The 13,821-nt window shown below is 36.7% G+C and overlaps 1 protein-coding gene across 1 annotated transcript in view; it reads left to right on the top strand.

The window, feature by feature from the left end:
- The window catches only part of LOC149802047 (alpha-1-inhibitor 3-like), a 216,046-nt gene that overhangs the window by 42,665 nt on the left and 159,560 nt on the right, over positions 1-13,821 (top strand). Inside the window, exons 10-11 of the mRNA XM_089956451.1 lie at positions 11,342-11,457; positions 13,557-13,730. Coding sequence (XP_089812577.1) covers positions 11,342-11,457; positions 13,557-13,730 — 290 coding nt within the window. The remainder of the gene's footprint in view (positions 1-11,341; positions 11,458-13,556; positions 13,731-13,821) is intronic.

The raw sequence follows: 13,821 nt of genomic DNA, 5'->3' as shown, positions 1-13,821 counted from the left end.
TCTCTCAAACTGTTGGTTTATATCGTATTGTCCAATTCAGCATACAGGATGACGTTCACCGTATTATCTGCGTGTAGATTTTCTGCAAACTGAAATTCCACACGCATCTGGCCGGATTTTATAGGGTGAAAATGTCCCTCCTCGCTGTCTTGACTTACAATTCGTTAGAGAACCGTTTTCGAAAATGGAGTTTCAATGTATCTTTCCCTTTGGAGAATGGAATATTTTGTCCCAGATCTCCTTTTATAGCAATGTTGACAGTGTCTAAATACGACTTACTGACGGGCAAATAGTGAGGATGTACAAATTCACGGTGTACGTGATAGGTGTTTGCACCTTCCTGGTCATTGTTTGTGGTACTATCCACTTTGAAAGGAATGACACGCAGTAACGGAACAGAGGTGTGTCCCACCACGTTGTACTCCACCACATCGGAATACACAAAGATCAAATTAAGTCCTTGGTTCAGTTCTACCGGGTTTCCAAAACTCTGTAAAAATCCATATTACTTTTGATCTTGGGGCTCATATTGTTTGCGACCATTTCTGCATGTCCACCCAAAATTTCAAACAAACCACCATTGAACCTGAGGGAAAATGTGTCCGTATCTTGAAATTTGATCACGAGACGATGAGCCACTTTATGGTACTCAATCTTCACACTCTTTTGGCTCTGTTCAGTGCTTTGCCAAAGGCTAAGTTGAACCTGTCCGCAATAGTGTCCACCAAATGTTCACCACTAAAATAATAACCTGAAGGAATTTTCAAGGTGTAGATAATGAAGGCTGGATTGCTGGCTGGTCTTGTATCCCCTAAAAACCCGATTTTGTTGATTTCTTCCTCCAATTGGGCATTCAGGATTTCCACCTCGAAAGTGTTTTGCTTTTCGGTGATGTTTTTGATTTGTGTTGGGTGAATGATTTCCACTAAAGCCACTTCCCAATGGGCTTCGTGATCTAACTGGACGGTCTGAGGTAATTTGACCGTGTAACAGCACAACGTGTTCTTGGGAAACACCTCCATGGAACTGTCACTGGGTAAGGTTAAGTAAAATTGGTTGTTACTGCTCATAATTCCAGAGTTTTGTGGTTCTCCGAGGCCATACTGGAAGTTAGAGGAGTGTCTCCGCCCAAAATGGGGTTGTTGTTGGAGTGGTGACTGGCACTGACACTGGACACAAGGTTCCCGGTGTTCCCGTTCGAGGAGAATTTCAGGGAGGGATTAGGAAGCAGGTAACCGATGTAACTGCTCAATACAATGGTCCACAAGTGTTTGTCTCCTTGTTGCAAACTCAAATTGGCAATGGCTGCACCGATGACACAATACACCACGAAGGTTTGGCAGAAAAAGACGATTTGCGTTTTAGGCACACGTTTTCCATACCACACCCACAAGGGTTGTGTTTGTAAATCTTGCAGAGAAGAATTGGGTGAAGGAGTGATCGCAGTGGCTGAATGTGTGTGAAAGGGCATGATGGTCACTTCTTTTTATACTGCGAAGCGTCGATGCAAGAATCAAAACTGGGTGGATATCCTTTCCAACGTACTTTGACTTCTTTGACACGTCGTTTGCCTACTTTACGGTTTCTGCGCTTGACAATGCCTTTGATGTCGTACACGACATCTTTTTTGGTGACACGACTTGATTTGAAATAAGTACGGGCTAGCGTTTTGTTGAGTACTTAAACACCCATGGCTGTCTTTTTGAGCACCTTTTTCCTCCTTTACCACGCTCGGAGAGAAAAATGAGTGTGTGGTGAGACTATTCCCACTCATGTTTAAAGCCTTTCAGTCAGGTTGTTAAGGACTAGTTAGTCCTACACCTGAGTGGCTAAATTTAAAAGTAGTCTGTGAGTACATAAAAGCCTGGGAGATGAGGCTCTTTTTCCTTCCCCAGGAGTAATTAAAAATCACGCGGTGCGTTATTAAACCAGTGATATATGCTCCATTAGAGCGAAAATCACTTTAATTCAAGTAAGCAAGCAAGCAAGTTCGGGTACCGTCTCTAGCACTCTTGATGACACCAACTGTCTGGGTTATTTTCTTTCTTGCAAGCCCCTATGTTCCACTTCTGTTTGTGATAATAACTTGTGATACTTCACATTTTCTAAAGTGAAAATCTTTACAAGCCGTACAAAATACAAAACTTATATGACTTTGGCTTTTGACACTTGCACAGACTCTTCACTTTATAAGTGTCACGAGAAAATTGTATATCTAATTTTTACCATTTTCAAAAACACGCACACACTTGCAGCTTGACCAGAAATATGTACATTTTGTTTTGTGGATAAGTCACAGACAAGTCCAAGCATATATAGTTGGTTATGAACGTTAGGAATATCCCCTCATTTTTTCAGAAATATCAAAGCTTGTATGTGCATTTTCCCTTTTCCACTCTATATTAGTGCTTAGATTTGTTCCAAAAAAAAGAAAAAAAAAGAAACGAAATAATTTTGAAGAAAAAAAAAACTGAAATTTGAATTCAGGTTTCTCTCTGTTTATAATTTTTTTTCAAGTTGATGGTGCATGACAGAGTACATTCGCCTACCTTTCCAAAGTGAGAGGCATTTCTTCACATGTCATTGCCTTTGTTAAATTCGGTTTCATTGGTTAGTTATCGTTAATCTTTAATTTTTTTCATGCATTTCTTTTTGATAGAAGATTTAAGGCTTTCTATTGTTGTAACGGTATTTATGTTGTTTAGTCTGTTGATGAAATTATCTATAGCAAAGTGCTTAAGATTTTTCAGGTTTTTTTTATTATTTCAAGCCCTACAAAAGGAGACCAAGTTTGTCTTCAAAGACGATTGAAACTCTAAATTACACGGGCGTGAAGGAAAACATCGTTGTGTTTAATCTAATCATGCTTGCCGTATCTCTTTGTGTTTTAGAGGTCATATTTCTTCTTAAGTAAATACACGCATCAATAGACAGACAGATTGGGTCATCATCCTTGAGTTTCACTGTACTTTCGGTTCTTTACTTCATACAAACTCCAAATTTATTAGTTTGAAGAAAAAAAGATAACATGCCCCTCAATACTGTAACACGTCTGTTCTGACTCTACCGATGTGAGTGTGAGTGTTTATGTCGAAATGTTTAAGTGAGATATAAAAAAATGGTCAGCTTGAAAACGCGAACCAATACTGTGACGCTCAGTATTTTGATGTGGTAAGAGGAAATGGTACAACACACAAAGAGGGCTTGTAAGTTCACATTTCAGTCTGTCTGCACTGTAATGGTAACAACGCAAGAACATAGGGATTATTATGCCACACAGTCCTAGAACAAAATAATGCATCACCCGTTGTAAGCCATTTCACTGGCTATACTTATTTTCTTACCGCGTTCGCTTCGAATTGACTTGAATAGCTATTCAGACAGTGACGAGAATGGCCATTCTTCACGAGGTCTATCCTATAGGCGATTTATATAAAAAATATTTTTAAAAATTAAACTAATGCACGAACAATCGTACCATGGGCGATCCCATGGAAATTGTGTCCGTCTTATTGCAAAATACATCAACATTTAATTTAACCGTGCAGATCGCTAGAACAAACCTCTGATAATATACATTTAGAAAAGTGTTGTGTGACACGGATCGCCATTGTCGCTTGGTGTCTGCTTTCTTGTTCGAAAAGAGATCGTTTCGTCTTGACTATAAAAATTTAATTTGACTAAGTTTTACGCACTACTTGAACTCATACATTTACATTGTAGGTGTAAGCCGTCGTTCTCAGTTTTCTGGAAGTTCGTTTTTGCGTTTCTCAGATGTGATACTATTTTTTATGGACCGAACGAAATTTCTTTTGGCGTGAATCAGGACTCGTGGTTTTGTGGCATAATTGGAGAGCATTGATTAAAGCTCAGTTATGTCGTCTTCGAAATTGCTGACACGGATTTGAACTAACACTTCAGGTTTTGTGTGAGGCGATACGGTACATCATTGCCTTTTACTTCCTCAATGAAATCGTTTCATCTTATTGCAAAATTACATCTGACTAGGTTTCATAGGTAGCAGGTTCCTGTATATAAGGAGAGTGTCTTAGCGTCAGAGTATTCATTCCGCTCTCAAACGATCAAGAAGATGGAAGAGTCAGCACAGATCAACCTGCTGGTCAAATATTTGCTAAAAGTCATACGAAAGCATAATTCACATGCGAAAGTGGCAACAAAACTTACTCTTTTGGTCGTTGATTTGATTAGAGTCATACGAAAGTGTGTAAGTGCTAATGAAGTTTGCTATATCTGCAAAGGTAAATGGGTATTTGTCTCCAGAATACCTGCTTCGTCTAAGAAAGAGAGACAAAAGTCAAGATACCTAATATCGTTGTCAGGAGAAAGGACACTGTAATTCAGAGTGCCCTACGAGAAAAGAGAAGAAACAAAAAACAAGACGAAACAGAGAAGAGGGATTCAGAAGAAGAAGACATTGAAGATGATGAAGAACTTGTGCCAGTAAAGACATGGAAATGGAAAAATTGACAATATGAGCCGATGCGTTGACCCTGATGTGAAATTTCATACTACCTTCTAAAAGAGAATAGACCAGAAAGAAAACGTAAGTGTCTCTTGGTCTTGACATTGTATAATAAGGATGGCGTGTTTTGTTTTTACTCACACTTTATGAAATTGTGCTCTTTCACCTCTCTCTATCCCTCTGGATCATGTTTTAGTTAGAATTGAAATGGAAGGATGTTTTCCTTCACGCACGCTCTTTAGGCATGCAAGTCGGTAAACAATAGTCAGTCTATTCATCCATCATTTTTGTGTCTTGATGTTTCCTAAATCACACACTGATGCCATAAAATAACGGGTTAAATGGGTTTTGTAGTGTTGGGAGTGGGGGGTGGGGTGTAGGTGTTTGGTAGAGTTGGTCATTGCAGGTGAGGGCTTAGGTGCTTTCAAAAAACTTTTTCTTCTTCACTCTGTGTTGATGGAATATAATGGGTCATTTTCTTCACTCTCTGTTGATAGTATATATAAAGGGTTATTTCTTCACTCCGTGTGGATAGTGTATAATGGTTTTCTTCTTCTTCCCTCTGTGGTGTGCGTGCATGTGTGTGTGTGTGTGTGTGTGTGTTCGCGTACGTTGTGTAGATCGTATATTTGGTTGTTTTTTCTTCTTCCTCCCGAGTGTGGATAGTATATTTGGGGTTTGTATGCGTTAGCGACGTTGTGTGGATAGTATATTTGGGGTTTGTATGCGTTCGCGTACGTTTGTGTGGATAGTTTATTTGGGGTTTGTATTATCTCCCTTCTGTGTTGATAGTATATTTGGGGTTTGTATGCGTTCGCGTACGTTTGTGTGGATAGTTTATTGGGGTTTGTATTATCTCCCTTCTGTGTTGATAGTATGTTTGGGGTTTGTTTTTTCCTCTTCCCTCTGTGTGTGTGTGTGTGTGTATGTGTGTGTGTGTGCGTATGTCTGCGCGCGTACGTTGTGTGTGTGTGTGGGTGTGTGTGTATTGGTCTCTGTTTGTCCCTATAAAACTCACTTTATCCCTATCAGATACACTCTACCTACCTACCTGCAGTAGCGTGTATTCAGATCAGCCACTTGCAACACTGTTGACATTTATCCCCTAGTGTTCAGTACAGTGACGTCACTGACGCTGGAAATTTTCAGACCATAAATATGGACTTGGGGATTTCCACAGGTTGTAGCTATACATATATACTAGAGTTCATAAACAGGAACGTCACTCAAGCTGAGGCTATAAAAAGATACTGGGATTTTCCAAAGGAATAACCCACAAGTTGTAGTATAAATAGATACTGAGTTTTCATAGGAATTTTGGCTGATTATAGCTATAAATAGATACATGGGTGTTTATCCACGATCGTCACACAAGTTGATTTTGTAAGTAGTTACTAATTTTGTCTATTTTATAGTGTTTGTTTGTGTGTGTGTGTGTGTGAGTATGTCTGCGCGCGTACGTTGTGTGTGTGTGTGTGTTTGTGTGTGTGTGTCTATTGGTCTCTGTTTGTCCGTATAAAACTCCCTTTATCCCTATCAAAGACATTCTACCTACCTACCTACAGTAGCGCGTATTCAGGTCAGCCACTTGCAACACTGTTGACATTTATCCCCTAGTGTTCAGTACAGTGACGTCACTGACGCTGGAAATTTTAAGACTATAAATATGGACTTGGGGATTTCCACAGGTTGTAGCTATACATATATACTAGAGTTCATAAACAGGAACGTCACTCAAGCTGAGGCTATAAAAAGATAGTGGGATTTTCCAAAGGAATAACCCACAAGTTGGAGCTATAAATAGATAGTGGAATTTCATAGGAATTTCAGCTGATTATAGCTATAAATAGATAGATGGTTGTTTATCGACGATCGTCACACAAGTTGATTTTGTAAGTAGTTACTAATTTTATGTATTTTATAGTGTGTGTGTGTGTGTGAGTATGTCTGCGCGCGTACGTTGTGTGTTTGTGTGTGTGTGTATGACTGCGCGCGTACGTTGTGTGTGTGTGTGTATGTGAGTATGTCTGCGCGCGTACGTTGTGTGTGTGTTTGTGCGTTTGTGTGTTTGTGTGTGTGTGTCTATTGGTCTCTGTTTGTCCGTATAAAACTCCCTTTATCCCTATCAAATACATTCCACCTACCTACCTACAGTAGCGCGTATTCAGGTCAGCCACTCGCAACACTGTTGACATTTATCCCCTAGTGTTCAGTACAGTGACGTCACTGACGCTGGAAATTTTCAGACCATAAATATGGACTTGGGGATTTCCACAGGTTGTAGCTATACATATATACTAGAGTTCATAAACAGGAACGTCACTCAAGCTGAGGCTATAAAAAGATAGTGGGATTTTCCAAAGAATAACCCAGAAGTTGGAGCTATAAATAGATAGTGGAATTTCATAGGAATTTCAGCTGATTATAGCTATAAATAGATACATGGGTGTGTATCCACGATCGTCACACAAGTTGATATTGTAAGTAGTTACTAATTTTATCCATTTTAGTCTAAACCATTGTAACATAATTTTCGGGGATATGTTTATTTTCCTTTAAATTCTGGGACAATTTCGTCATTTTAGCGTTACTTTTAGTCACATCCATTTTGTCGTTGAGCATTTCCTTGATTATAGCTATTTATAGCATCATTACAATTATGCAAATTTTTGAACACCCCAGCAAGATTTCAGGTCTTGGTAATGCTTTATATATAAATCTCACCCTCGTACTAGTGTATGTATGTCTCTGTCTCGTTTGACCCCCTACCATCATTGTCCCTATACAATCCCACCATGTTCAATTCCCCTTGACGCTATACAGACCCACCATGTTCAATTTCCATATGTTAAATTCCCCTTGACGCTAGACAGTCCCACGATTTATTCCCATGTTCAATTCCCCTTGACGCTAGACAGTCCCACGATTTATTCCCATGTTAAATTCCCCTTCACGCTAGAGTTGCCCACGATTTTTCTCCATGTTCAATTCCCTTGAGGCTAGGTTTGCCCACGATTTTTCTCCATGTTCAATTCCCCTTGAGGCTAGGTTTGCCCACGATTTTTCTCCATGTTAAATTTCCACTGAGGCTAGGTTTGCCCAAGGGGGTCTGTAATGCTAATTCCCATTGAGGCTAGGGTGCCCCTATATACTACTATTATAGTAGGAAGCATCAATCAGCTATATAATGCAGGTGGTCAGTAAACAGGTTTATTATAGTAGGAAGCGTCAATCAGCCATATAATGCAAATGGTCAGTAAACAAGTTTATTATTGTAACACCCCGTGTGTTATATATCGAAAGACCAGAGTTCAAAACTAAAAACGCTTTTTAGTAAATAATAAAGGTGATATAGAACGTGCTTCTCAATATGGCATAGTGACTTTACATAAACACAGTGTTCGTCACAACACTATCGGCTTTTGATAATATAAATCAGACTTAATTGTCTAAATGCTAAAAGAAATAATACACCATATTATGGTAATATTAATTATATTATTGAATTCCTATGTATATTAACAGCTAAATATTGGATTGACTGTGATACAGTCTGTCATGGTAGCGTGATCGCAATAAAAACTATAATTTAGGTATTAGTGTAGCAGTGTTTTGGGAGATAGCAGCGGCTTTATAAAGAATTATATAGCAATTCTTTAGCATTTAAATTCAATGGCAATCCTGTAATACATCTATTTAAAACTTCTCATAACAATTTGATTCAGTTCTGGGATTTTAAAGTGCCAAGTTAATATCGGTTGTGTAAAAGTATATATAATATATATAAGTGATGGTTTGCCGAAATTCTTTTCTACTTATATGTTCATACTTTGCCGCTCTGACAACTATCTGCCACTGTACTGAGTTTGAATTCAGTCTGATGAAGCATTAAAGCGAAACCGGTCACACATTCTACGTGTTGGCGTTGTTTATTTTAAAATTTAACTGTCAGCACTCATATTTATAGACTCCTATTTAGGTCACATGACCTCAGTTACTCAATCAATGTTTGTCCTTCTCAGTGTTAGCCATGGCGGTAACCGAGTCAACTGTTCAAACTGCATGGAAAAATCCCTCTGCACACAAAATTTAGACAGAAGTAAGTTGTCCTCTCAATGTCCGTGGTGTGCGTTTTTCCTTTTAATCTTATTTATATATTCATACCAATGATTAAGTAGAACAAAACGAAACGGACAAGTGAATTTCGATGCGAATCGAGCGAGAGTACAACGTACTGCTGATGCAATGAGTCGTAATACGGTTAGAAATAGTCCCTATCAAATGCATACTATTTCGCACATTAAAGTAAAATAACAAATTCTACATAACCAAGAAGTTACAATAATGAACAGTAACATTAGTTCTAACTCATTGTTCAACAAAAGTCTGACAATTGTGATTCTTTGGCTGGGCATATTGATCCATCACTATCCTGCATGTCCGCTGTTTCGGTAATGAAACTCCTTCGTTAGGTTAAGTCTCTAATTTATGGACTAGCATCATATTTCTGGCTTTGATATTCCAAAATCACGGAAGGTAAGATAATTCATTTCCTAAACCATTTATGTGAGATTGCAGCACGACAAACATATGGCCCAACATGGCATAATGACTACTATTATGCGAACTTCTTTCCACTTAATGTTGATATCACAGGGCTTGTAGAACTGTTGATGTCTTTGAGTGAATTTCTTGACGAATTCATTAATACTCATGAAAACAGCGTGACATTCCGAGGACAATAGCAAGGTTTTATACTGATATTTAGTATAAAACACAGAGTACATATTTATAAGAGATGCAGATGGCGGTCGAAACAATGGTGGGTGGGTGGCATGCGTTCAGGAACGGAAGAAGGAATGTAGTTTTGTTTTATAACATTTTGGTGTGCTGAGTTAGGTATTACATTATAGTAGGAAGCATCAGTCAACCATATAATGTAGATGGTCAGTAAACAGGTTTATTATAGTAGGAAGCATCAATCAACCATATAATGCAGATGGCCAGTAAACAGGTTTATTATAGTAGAAAGCATCAATCAGCCATATAAGGCAGATGGACATTAAACAGGTTTATTATAGTAGGAAGCAGCAATCAGCCATATAATGCAGATGGTCAGTATACAGGTTTATTATAGTAGGAAGCATCAATCATCAACCATATAATGCAGATGGTCAGTAAACAGGTTTATTATAGTAGGAAGCATCAATCAGCTATATAATGGAGATGGTCAGTAAACAGGTTTATTATAGTAGGAAGCATCAATCATCAACCATATAATGCAGATGGTCAGTAAACAGGTTTATTATAGTAGGAAGCATCAATCAACCATATAATGCATATAGTCAGTAAATAGGTTTATTATAGTAGGAAGCATCAATCAGCCATATAATGCAGATGGTCAGTAAACAGGTTTATTATAGTAGGAAATAACATTAAACAGTGTAATGCAGATGGCCAGTAAACAGGTTTATTAAAGTAGGAAGCATCATTCAATAGTGTAAAGTAGAGGGCCGGTAGCTACAAACAGTTTGCTGGAAACAGTTGACAACATGTGTAATCTGTTATAGCTTTATTTTAGCAATATAAATAAGCAAAATATGCTAAATTGCGAATAGAAAATCTTTAATAGTTAAGTTAGTTGTAAACAGGTTTCATTTTTTAAAATCATGATGACAAAAATTTCATTACAGTATTTGCAGATTTTTAGCTCAACTGGACATGGACTAGAAGAGCCTATGGGATGTTCTATTGGTCCACTCTCTGTCTATGCATTAGCAAAAGTTTGTTACTGTTACTCCTTGTTAACTATTTGGAAGATTACTATAAAACTTTATATTAACATTCGTCCCATGATCTTTTTGGTCTTAAATTAAAATGGTGCTGCGCAGATATTCAATATGGTCACCATGGTGGCAGTATGGTAAATCTTGTTTTCGCTACTTCAGAATGGATGGTCAACATAATATTTCCATTGGAAGACATCTTATGATTTCTAGTTGGTCCTGTATGAAAATGGACCAGTTTAAAGTCCAGTATGGTCACCATAGCAGCCATCTTGACAGTCTTGTTATCACTACTCCTTCTGAATGGAAAGCTGTATTGATATGGTTTTCACGCTAGAAGACTTCATTGGATGTCCAGATCGACCTTAATGAAAATGGTGCCACCACATTTGCCATTTTGAAAATCTTATTATCTGTATTCCTTCAGAATGGGTGATCATATCAACATTGAGCATTCACTAAAAGTCTTCTTATGATGTCTCGTGCCAATCTGATTTCCAATATGGCCACCACAATGGCCATCATGGAAATCATGCTGTTGCTACTCCACATGAATGGATGGTCATATCAACTAAACAAATTCTTACAATGTTTAGTTGGTCATAAATGGAAATGATGCTGATATGACTTCTAATATTGCTGTCTTGAAAACCTTGTTATTTCTTCTCCTTCAAGATATAGTGCTTTCACCAAACGTTTTCTGATATTGTCTAGTTCATACTAAAGAACTGTTGCCAATCTTTTAACAAATATGGCCATGATGTCATCCATCTTGTAAATCTTGGCATCATTGCTCCTCTAAAATGGAAAGTCATATTAACATGGGGTTTCCAACAGAAGACTTCTTATGATGCCTTCTGGGACATAAATCAAAATGGTGTCAAGTTGATGTCCAACATGTCCACCACAACATCTGATTTGAAAGTCTTCTTATTGCTGAAGAATATCCAAGATGGTTTCAACACTCTGCAGTTATTAAAACGAAATATTCTTATCTTGAATTCCTGGAAATTCTTTGTCAAGTCAGTAGAGAATCAGTCCCCTTAATGGATTCATTTTTATACTTTCACAGGTATAGAAATAAATGGAACTTCCAGTGACCCTTTCATTACACGTGAGGCATTGAAGATTGATATTAATGATGAATCTGATGGTTATTTCAAGCCAGGGTTCCCATACAAAGGCAAAGTAAGTTATTTTGTCTCTATTTCAGACTTCTAGGTTGAAATTCTTGGCTGAAGTTGTTATGGAGCTAAGATTTAAAGTTTCCGCTAACTCAGAAACTTTCTTTCCCTTTGTATTTGCTCTCCGCAGTAGTTCAGATGGGTCAGGTTGTACTGGTAAGATAAAGAAATGAAAAAATGTCCTTAATGCAACAAGACATGAGTGTAAACTGTATCAAGAATATTTAACTTCTTTTTTTATTAGTAAGAAGGAAACATTTGATTGCATTACACAATTACAAAAATATTAATACTAATCCTCTTTTTTTCCCTTCATGATGATTTGTGTTGACATAAGAAATAACTGATCAAGGGAAATAACTAACATCAAATTTATAGTGTCTGTCATAAAGATGAAAAATACATTATGTTACAATATGATTATAGTTTGAGAGAGAAAGAGAGTAGTGTTTGCTCTTTTTCATGTACCAGAAGGTGGAACCCCGTTTTCAAAAATCAACAGGTGTAACCTGGTTTCAAATATCATAAGCATTGTTCTTCTAGTTTTACTTCTGCATATTTGAGGCCTTAAATATATGTGCGATCAAGATGTGGAAAACAAATCAGGTAATGTTAAAGGCTTTCTTGAAAGACCATTTATCCTGTGTATTGTGGTATGTTTTGTGTTACATTTGAATTATGGTCAAAATATGTTGTTGTTGGGGAATGCTAAATGGTATTTTTTATGACTATAGTCTTAACAGAAGAGAAGAAAAACAAAGTTTAGTAGATTCAGTAAATAGATTACCCTAGAATACAAAGTAAAAATTTAAAAGGAACTGTAAGTATTGTAAATTAAAACCCATATAATCCTAAACGATCTATCACAAGTCCAAAAGTATCGTGTTCCGAATAAATTCCAGTATTGAATGTGCCAATGTTAACAATAGTCTTGGATATGTTGATGTACCAACAGTCTTGATTTATCAGAATGATATTATCCAGAAAGTCTTTGAATGAATTCACAATATAGTGTCTTAGTCCAAAAAGTCAATGACAACATTGTAATTCCAATGAATAATTTAAATAAATGATTCTTCTCAAATTATATCTGAACACAAATAAAGAAAATGAATGCACAGACTGATGATAAGATAGGAATGAATAATTTTGTTTAACACAGCCTTATACTCAAATATCAGTAATGCATCACTTACAAACATGACAAAAACATGTGAATAGTCAGGTAGGCCAAACCTATACCCTCATTTATGGATGAAGATCAAACACACAATAAAAATTAAATACAGGTAACATATTAAATTTGTTTCCAATTAGTATTATTTGGAAACAAATTTAATATGCATATTTCTGTGCACAGAAAATGTTTTCATGTTGTGTGGAATATGAATTTCTTTGATGAATATTGAACATGTATTGAAAATTATGAATTTGTTGAAGGAATATTTACTTTCCTTTGCTTTCTTGGATTTTTTGTTCACAAATTTGCATTTTCAGCAGAAGCTCTTTTTCAGAGTAGATTAGTAAAGAACCTCAGCAGATGTCCTATAGAGAGTAAATCAGTAAAGAAGCTCAGACTATATGTATCTCATTTTTGCAATGAAGTCAAATGTTATGGCCCATCTGTCATACTGGTTGTTGAAAGGAATTCCTGAAAATTTTATTCCCTTTGTGAGCTCCTCTTTCATAAAAAATTAACATGTTTCTCATTAAAAAAAAACCTTTTTTTTAATAAACTTTGAATCAATCATGCAAAAAAGTCTAATCTATATTTTGCAAACAAAGCTTTGGACATTAAGGAATTGTAAATTAAAAATCTTACATTTTTTTAATGTAATGTATTATTGCATGAGCTGTTTTTGTACTGGCAAAAATTTTGTAATGTGTTAAGATGTCTATATGTCAGTTTTTCCAGGATTCTATTTATTCTTAAAGACAATGTCATACAGCATAAATTCAAAAGGTTGAAGGGCTGCAGGCCAAAAGCTCTTGCTAGTTTTTTTGTGTTCCAAGGTTGTAAGCAAGAGATTTACAACAGGACTGAGCAAGTCAGTTGACTTATACCATTTATTTGAATTATGAGATTGCACTGTAATTTTGCAGATTACTGTGACACATCCAGATGGCAAACCAGCACCTAATGAGGCCATAAGGATCCAAGCTAAGAACGACGATACAGATGACTACTGGAGCAAAGAATTCACAACAGATGCCTCTGGAATCATCAACTTCTCCTTGTCAGATTTGCAGTCAAATATCCATTCTCTCAGCCTCATTGTATGTAAACTAATGCTATATTTTATTGGTAACAGCTAGAATTTTCCTAACAATATTTTATGATGCATCATTAGAACATGAAAACTTTACT

This window comes from Sinohyriopsis cumingii, chromosome 4, assembly GCF_028554795.1.
Source record: "Sinohyriopsis cumingii isolate HCF-2022 chromosome 4, ASM2855479v2, whole genome shotgun sequence".
Classification (NCBI taxonomy): domain Eukaryota; kingdom Metazoa; phylum Mollusca; class Bivalvia; order Unionida; family Unionidae; genus Sinohyriopsis; species Sinohyriopsis cumingii.
The sequence above is the reverse complement of the archived record's forward strand: the minus strand, read 5'-3'. Positions and strand labels throughout refer to the sequence as shown.